Consider the following 8,736-nt stretch of genomic DNA (forward strand, 5'->3'; position numbering starts at 1 on the left):
CACGGTGAAAGGCTTCTAAAAGAAGCTCTTTATTGGACTGACTTGCGCATACAAAAAACTGAACTCGGCAGTGGTGATAGCAACATGCGTCCTCAGCGGTAGTCGAAGTATGGAATTCCTGCTGCTCTTGGCCATGCTCAATTTAAGGATTACGCAGAACTTTGGAGATAAAGCACGAAAAGTAACAACAGCAATCTTGAACAACGTAGACGCAGTTGCGGGTGGCTGCGATCATTCGAAATAAATCAAGCGCAGACAGCTCCGCTAGTTGGTTCTGAGTTGCATTACGAAACATCGTTTCGGTACACAAAACACGAACGAGAAGAGAGCACAGTTGATGTCTGCCATTTGTGTTGTGTGCACTCACTCGTCCGTACTTTGGTGCGCTGCAAAACAACGTTTCATAATGCGAGGTAAAGATGGTCATATCTTGCATCACAACCAGCGATAAAGACGTGTGCCAGCAGCTGTGAGCATGAATAAGAAAGCCTTAGAAGCCTTCGTGGCAGTATGACAGCCGTGCATTTTTAGAGCGATTGCTCTACTCAATGCACAACTCGAGTTTTAGTCCGGCTGCGTATATGGCATTGAATTGACTTTCAGATTTGCATGGCAATCTCATAAGCCTTAAGTCAGATGCCAAAGCATACTGTAACTATGGCCAATGCGATGGTGTTTCCAAATTAGACCCAGGTCTTTTCCACAATGTTGCCCATCCCACCTCCCCAATTTGGCGCACCCCGCACTCGAAATTTTACCAGCGTCGATTTCAACCAAAATCGATATCCAGGCTAATTTGAACGTGCTCAATATGATGGTGGTCTCCAAATTTGACTTAATCCGAGTCAAAACACACACAGCAGCTGCAAGCAACAAGTCAAGCCAAGAAGTAAGAAGCAGCCAAATCATAGTAGAAGCAAGAACAGCTCGGTCGCTCGACCATTCAGTGTAAGATAGTTAAACTGCGGCTAGTTTTTTTTTCCTTGCCTCTCCTTTGCCTGGGCACTGGACAGGTCAGCAGCCGGGTGGACAGTAGCATGTTTTAGTGAAAGATCGCGCTACAAGCCTTTTCACAAGATCCGCACCACTGCTTCCACCTAAGAGAAATAAAGAAAGCACAAATAAAGAAAAATGTTGAAAGGATATTCGCATAACACTGCATGACTCAACATCGGCTGTTATGTGCAAGGGGGATGTAGGTAGCATAGACATCCCATCAGCTCCAGCCGATGCAGTTGCCTCTGAACTGTTTCCAGAATGCATTTGTGGCCCCTTTAACCTTGGCCTGCCTCATTTCCCTCTTGTTGAGACAATATGTCATGTGGTCTTGCTCTGTTGCTCTGTCATGGCCATTTCATGCGTACAACCACAACATCTTGGGGGGGGAAAGAGTCTGGCTACAACAACCGACGCGGTCGAAGTTTGATGCATAGCTTAGAAACAAGAATTCACAGGGGCACCTAACTACATAAATGTTGGCAATGCGATGATTGCAAGCTACTGATGCCTTCACGTCAAGTTTCGTGTCCTTTCATGGTGGTTTTGCAGATCCATACACGTCTGTCTGCATACAACCAGACATTTCTTCAGCTCATCTAGACGTTCCCTTGAAGGTGCCTAGAGGTGGTGACACGGACACAATGAAGATGCCTTGAAGGATAATTCGAACATTTTATTCAGCCTCTTGAAGTTCTAATTAACGAGCTTTTACTGTACTGTGAGTATCACCAGTGTATCTGTAACCACCAAAACACTATAATCATTATGAATAAATCTCAGTTTTTTCACAATTCTGCAATAAAACTATGCGAAGGTAAGGTACGAAGGTGCTCTATGCAAGGTACAAATGAAGGAAAATTGTAAATCGCAGATTTTAGGGTTAAACGTTCCGAAGTGACACATGGACTACGAGGAGCGCCATGGTGGAGAGCTTTATAACAATTTTGACCCCCTGGGGTTATTTAATGTGTGCCGAAGCCTTACAGACTTTGGACAATACAATGGACACTTGTTTGGCTAAAGTGCCTGGCTGCCATAACCATTTTTTTTCTCTTGCTGTATTGCATGTTTATAAGTGCTGGATTGGGAAAACATGCAGATATGTGAGAACACCAGCAAGGACCGAAATACCACGCATGGTCGTGGAACAGAAGCCAGGGGGGAAATGTTGCAGAGTTGTCCGATACAGTGGGTCAGCCTACCATGATGCCATCATCTGACCCGTTCAACTTGCAATGGTCATCTCAGCTGAATTAAACTGCCACTAAGCCTCAATTGCAGTTTATCCTGCTACGTAACGTGATGCAACTGTGACTGAAGGCAACTATCGGTGGATTGATTAAGCAGGGACTCCAAACTTTTTGCCGTTATTTTTTCTTCAGAATGGTGCACAAGCCATTAAAAAGCACTGGTAACCATGCAGAAGTAGCCAGCATCCAGCAAATAATTTATTAACTGGATTTATTTTCCCATGCAGTTTTCACTTCACTTTCAGCAGCCAAACTGTCTTCACGACGTCACATGAGTCGCACAAATACTGCAGTGTAATCACTGGTTTGTCGTTAAAAATAACTACCAGAGTGACAGCAACAGAACAGTTATAACACTGCAGCTTTTTTTTTTTTTCATGTTTCACATGGCCTCAACCCCACAAGCGATGTCATAGACGCAGCTCGGTGGGTGAAATTACGTAAAAAATGAAATTATACCCCTGTCACACGGGCACCGCAAAGGCCTTTGAGAATCGGGTCCCTATATCCAAAGGCGTAAGGTGTGCAGCTACATGGCACAAATGTTGCGCCTTCGCCGCTAAGGGCCTTGGAGGTGAAGGCGCCCATCGGAGACCTTTGGAGCCCAAAGGCGTGGCCTTCGAGAACCTGCGATCGCAGTGCCATCCAACGTCAAAAAGTAAAAGCAATGAAAAAAGAGTAGATGAAGCCAACACTGTTTGAAAACATCTTTTAAAAACACAAAAGGTGTGTCTGGCTTTGCTTTTTGTACAGTTGTTTATATTTTATGCCCAGATTTTAAGACAGCAAAGTGTTGCAGCAACACCTAGTGCCCCTGGTGGCAAAGGCAATACACAAAACCTGCTGCTGCTGATGACAGCAGCTGTTGCAGTTATTTCAAGCAAGCAATCAGAATGAAAAAAAAAAAATTGTCTGAGCTCAACGAATGAACAGAATTCCCCACTTTAATTTTAAAACACCCACTTCAGCCGGCTCGAGCACAGCAACGGGTGCTAAGCTTCAATGACTGTTTCACCTTTGGGCTGCATCGTTCAGCAGCGTCGCTGCTCCTTTAGTGAAAAAAGGTGCCTTTGCTGGAAAGGCCTTCAAGGAATGCCGTGTGAAAGAGGTATAAGTGCCATATTATATATTGGGCAGAGGCGGTCTCCATGTGGTGATCCATGTTTTAATGTCTCACTCATCATCCCAAAGAAAAAGTGCACAACCAAATTCAGTGTCCCTGCTCTTATAAGAATTTCATCAAAGTGCTTGAGTACACAACTGAATTGACACAATTATAGTAAGTACTATACTGGCATCGGTCAGTGCTTACCAAACGCGGTTTCTATCTGTCCCGGCCAGGAAATCCGCCCTCGTCCTCCCTGTTTGCAGTTAACTTGGGCTTAAGCATTGCTACTGCAAAGACGAGTTGCTAAACGTGTCCTGCCAGAGGAAAACAATGCAGACAGTCAGAATTCAACTTTGACCAGCTTACGACAAAACTTGCTGCGCCACAACATGCTGGAATGCCTAAAATGAGAGGACATGACAAGAGAACAAACTCACTGTGCAGCCATGGAGTTGTGAGAAGCAGGAACATGCTTTCGTACCAAGTGCACAAAAAAGATCAGGAAGGCTTCCAGCCCACTTGATTTGCATAGATGGTGGATGACTGCTTCCTGATATAGCTGACAGCTGACGGATGTCTTTCCTGAAAGGTGCAACAAAAGGAAATATTAAGGAAAACATTAAGTTACACTAGCCTGGCAGATTACACAAAGGCATAACTGTTCATGTCATGTGATGCCGTCCCTTCATGGCTCCGATTCTTCTCCTCCCCCCCCCCCCCTCAAAAAAGGCAGAGGAGCAATACCTACTGTTTTTTATCTCTTAAGCTTCCGCTTCATGTTTCCCAGCAGTCATCGGGGTAGAAACTTCTACCAAGAGATTTTTTTTTCTTCAGGTTCTTCAGATAAGTCACTATCCTGTCACCGTGCAATCGCCCATTTCATTTTTCCCGCTACAATCCAAGCCAATAAAGTCTGCAATAAAGAAAGCGCCACTTTTAGGCTTGAACACATGGCCAAAGCAAATGAGAATACAAAGCAGGCAAGTGACAACTGCAGACTTGCAAGTACCTGAAACAGCCAGGGTGGCTCCTGTGACCGGCAGCTTAACTCATGGGCATCATGTCTGAGTGCCTCTCATTGCAAAAACATTTACTGTCTGAGCAGCTGGAAATGAGATAGAAGACAAATGGTTCAAAACTGCACGAGTTTACTGAAACGAGCGTATCTCACCTTTGTGTTCACGTGTAGCATCTGTCTGTGTGCTAATGCCACGCACGCCATGTTTCATAAGAGGACAGCCAGAGTTCCAGGTATAAGCCTCTGCGGCAATGTCCGACTGGTAAGAGAGGTGCACCTCCACATCATCACTGCCACCAGACACAGGCATGACCGCCAAGTCTGAATTGAGGAGGATGCTGTTGCGTCGTGATGTTTCGCTCGCTGCTGCTCCAGCATTCACAACCTGCAAGAAGCAGTTCAGCCACACAAGAGTACAAAACTGATAAGGCTGAACACAACAAAAGCTAAAGGGGTATTAACATACTGTGAAATCTGCTTTGGCTGCATATGCAAGAGGGATGCAATGCGACTCCTCCGTGGCTTGATACGTGACCCCAGATGGCCATGCAAGCCATTTAAACGGGTCACATAACCTATGCAATAAGGTCGTTTCATAAGAGCCACCACCACGAGATCTTGAAGTGTGTCTGGCTGCAACAACTGACACTGCACAAAAATTAATGCGAAAATTGGTTTTTAAAGAAAGGGAATGGTGCAGCAACTGTTTCGGAACACCAAGATGCCAGAAAGTTACTGCGCCATTCCGTTTTTTCAAAAACCAATTTTCGTATTAATTTTTGTGCAGCGTCAGTTGTTGCACTAGGGAGAGAGCGAAAGAAGAAAGGAAGAAATAGGTGCCATACTCGAGGGCTCCGGAATAATTTCAACCACCTGTGGATCTTTAATGTGCACTGACAACATGCAGCACACAGGTGCCATATGTGTTTCATCTCCATTGAAATGAGGCTGCCATGGCCAGGTTCGAAACTGGAAACTCCGGCTCAGTAGCCGAGCTCCCTAACAACTGAGCCACAGTGGTGAGTAATGCTGCATAAACAGGGTGGCTTTAAGCAAGGCAACCTCATTTGACACTTCAAACATGCAGCATACATACTGGAACCACTGGGCGCTGAGTACGCCAGGAAACTGTCAGCATGGAAGGCTTCTATGATTTTCCGCGCAAGCTGACCTAAGTTAGCAGCTCGCCTACTTCACTGTCTTGTTGAGACTCTTGTAAGCTTCACAAAGGCAGTAGTGAAGTACAATCAAGGACAAAAGTAACTGAACCCCTCTCCAAGTTCTAAACCGTGCTCCACTGCATGCGGGCGCTACCGTACGATGCACTCCTGCTGTCGAGAACGGCACAGCAGTGCATACATGAAGCAATGTGTCTAAACAGAGTTACGCCAGTTACAGCACATGCATGGACCGCAGAGTGCATGGCGACGGACCGTTGCAGCAACCAAGTTAGCCCCAATAGATTGCTCCAGTAACAGCAATAAAGTTCAATACATTGCATTCTGCGCTACACACCAAAAGAAATAAAGAAGACCGACCGTGGTGTTCAGCACCTCAAGATTTGAGCACAGTTACCACCAGTCAAATGCCCTGGAACGCAGTATACTTTTCCTGTAATGCTTGCATCTACTCTTGACGAAGCGATCGACTGTCAATTTTTTAAATGTTGACCACATTTTGCACCACCGTCAACAAATCACTCGAAAGAAGTTATGCATTGTTGTATGCCATAAGATGATTATTATGGATTTTTTATGGCGCAAGGGCGTCTATGGACAAAGAGCGCCATGGCACCAGGTATTTTTTGATTACTCAAGGTGGGGTCAAGGACCCATTTTCCAAGCATTTCACCGCTTACTAGCTGAGCACCAGGCTAGAGGAAAGCTTGTACTCACACCGGTGGGTACCCAGCGGCACTGGGGATCGGACCCCGTACCTCCCGCATGCGAGGCGATTGCTCAACCACTCGGCTACCGCTGCGGAGTACATATGCCATCAGAATATGGAAGAACCAAGCAATTCTTATGATGTATAAATGCGAGAGCATTACTAGTTGCTGAGCTTAGTGTTGCAGCGAAATGTTGCCGAGTTTAGCACGGCTGCTGTGTTATGTTTTTGAGTGTAACTCTTGATATCTTCGTTGGGAAACTCCTTTGCGAGAAGTTTGCGGCATAATTCCGGTGCTGGTGTCAATCCAAACGTTGCAAACTCTTCCCAATGGACTGCCTACAAGCGTTTTGAAGAATTGCTTCGTTGCCGCTGCGTACCGACTTCGCACAGTTTCCGCAGCTGTTGCCACCGCTGCTCTGCTGCAGCCTTTCCGCTGCTTCTCGCTCTCGCACCTCCTGGTTTCCCTGCTGCCTTGCTTGCTGCCTTCGCTGTTCGTCTGCTCGTCGGGAAAATGTGGGGTGCACGTTGCCTTGCTGCGGCCGCTGCAGCCGCTGCACCCGCCGTGACCACTCCGCAGCCGTTCGCTCTGCTTTCCTTGTTGTTGGAGGCTTGGGGGAGCCGACGCTGTTTCGCTGCAGCCACTCGCTTCGCAAGTTTTGCTGCGTTGCGACGTTCTCTTACTTTGTCGGCAGTGAATTCCCATTTCCGGCCACGCTTTGCTGTCTCGCCTGAGCACATAGATGCAAGCGGTTTAGCTTGAAGCAATTCAAGCACGCGACCCAACAACAAAGATTCCGTAATGCCACCGCTACCTCTCCGAAAGCTTAAGCTGACAAAAGGCAATGGATAAATGGATGGATGATAATGGCTGTACCTCTGTATAATGATGATGATGTAGCTTTCCCTTTGTAACGGGCAGGTGCCTAACCAGGGTGCCCTGGCTGGATACACACACACACACAAAAAATTGGCTGTGGTTTAGCTCTGGTTAACCCTAGTTGAATTGTGAAAGCTTCCTTTCCTCGGCACATCGACGCTCTCGACAACTCAAACCGGTCTCTTCCGCAGCTGAAGAGTCACTCCAGGACGTGGCACGACTACTTCTAGCCACATCTTATTTACGACGCTTCTTGAGCCGTGCAGCGCATTCTTCTGCCGTCTGTTGAGCGCGTTGTCTCTTCCTCGCTTCATTCTGTCTTTGTTGCGTCTCTTTCGCGCTCTCCATAACGACTACAATAGTGCTACTGATGCTGCCGATAGGAAGAAAGAGAAGGAAAGTACACGGGCCTGCCTACTGGCTGAACTCGCTGCCGCGTGATTTGCACGAACGCTATGCGAGGTGAAATCAATCTTTAGGCTACACTGCTTAGCGGTGGAAAACCAGGCGGAAAAGGGGGGTAACGGTAACCGTTCGACACACATTACAGCGGCACTTTCTGCTCTCGAAGGTTACTGCGGCACGTGTTATACACACTCTAGCATTCTGTATCGCCTCATCGTCCCAATCTGGATAGTCCAAATGAAGAGTCGGATGCATAAGTTCACTCACCGGTGTTAGATCGTTTTTGTGCCACAGCCAGTCGCATACAGAACTTCCAAAGGATTGCAAGCGAGCTCGTTTAGCTGCATCGGCGAGCCGCCGTGTCTCGAGTCTTCTTGCACGTTCTTCCTCCGTTTCCTCGGCACGTTGTCTGCGCAGCCTCTCATTCCGACGCTCTGAGGGTTCTTCTTCGGTTGCCGCAAAGTGCAAGCGAGCTCGTTTAGCTGCATCGGCGAGCCGCCGCCTCTCGAGTCTTCTTGCACGTTCTTCCTCCGTTTCCTCGGCACGTCGTCTACGCAACCTCTCATTCCGACGCTCTAAGCTTGAGGGTCCTTCGGTTGCCGCAGAGTTGAAGCGAGCTCGTTTAGCTGCATCGGCGAGTCGCCGTCTCTCGAGTCTTCTTGCACGTTCTTCCTCCGTTTCCTCGGCACGTCGTCTACGCAGCCTCTCATTGCGACGCTCTCGAGAACTCAAACCGGTCTCTTCCGTAGTTGACGAGTCACTCCGGGACATGGCACGACTTCTTCTAGCCGCATCTTTTTTACGACGCTTCTCGAGTCGTGCGACGTATTCTTCTGCCGTCTCTTGAGCGCGTTGTCTCTTCCTCGCTTCGTTCCTTCGTTGTTGCCTCTCTTTCGCGCTCTCCATAACGACTAGAATCAACCGAGGCGAAGCTGGCGAAGCGCACCCACACCGCGAGGCGACACCTACTCTCCCTCTGCCCCAGCGGAGCACGTCTGTCGAGCGGATAGCTTTGGGGCAAGGCTGGGAGCGCAGTGAATGGGCCTCGGCATTGCGCACGTGTTTAGTCGGGGAGGATGCCTGCTGTTAATTCCATGGACTGTTGGAAAGTCAAGAAGGCGCTATTCCAAAGATTCATGCTTACGACAGAGTTTTCAAAAACTGAGGGAGCGGTGACGGCAGGATGGAT

The 8,736-nt window shown here is 47.7% G+C and overlaps 1 protein-coding gene across 2 annotated transcripts; it reads right to left on the reverse strand.

The window, feature by feature from the left end:
* Positions 1-8,736, reverse strand: LOC144132766 (uncharacterized). Of its 2 annotated transcripts, none has more exons than XM_077665409.1 (7): positions 7,815-8,736; positions 4,529-4,760; positions 4,367-4,462; positions 4,106-4,270; positions 3,795-3,939; positions 3,562-3,671; positions 1-1,097 (listed from the first exon to the last, which is right to left on the reverse strand). In XM_077665409.1, the coding sequence occupies exons 1-3, from the start codon at positions 8,451-8,453 to the stop codon at positions 4,416-4,418; spliced, it is 918 nt and encodes a 305-aa protein (XP_077521535.1). In that variant the 5' UTR covers positions 8,454-8,736; the 3' UTR covers positions 1-1,097; positions 3,562-3,671; positions 3,795-3,939; positions 4,106-4,270; positions 4,367-4,415. The 2 variants fall into 2 exon arrangements, with proteins under 2 accessions (XP_077521535.1, XP_077521534.1); XM_077665408.1 differs by having other exon boundaries at positions 3,839-3,939; positions 7,815-8,493.

Source organism: Amblyomma americanum, chromosome 5, assembly GCF_052857255.1.
Source record: "Amblyomma americanum isolate KBUSLIRL-KWMA chromosome 5, ASM5285725v1, whole genome shotgun sequence".
In the NCBI taxonomy this organism is placed as follows: Eukaryota; Metazoa; Arthropoda; class Arachnida; order Ixodida; family Ixodidae; genus Amblyomma; species Amblyomma americanum.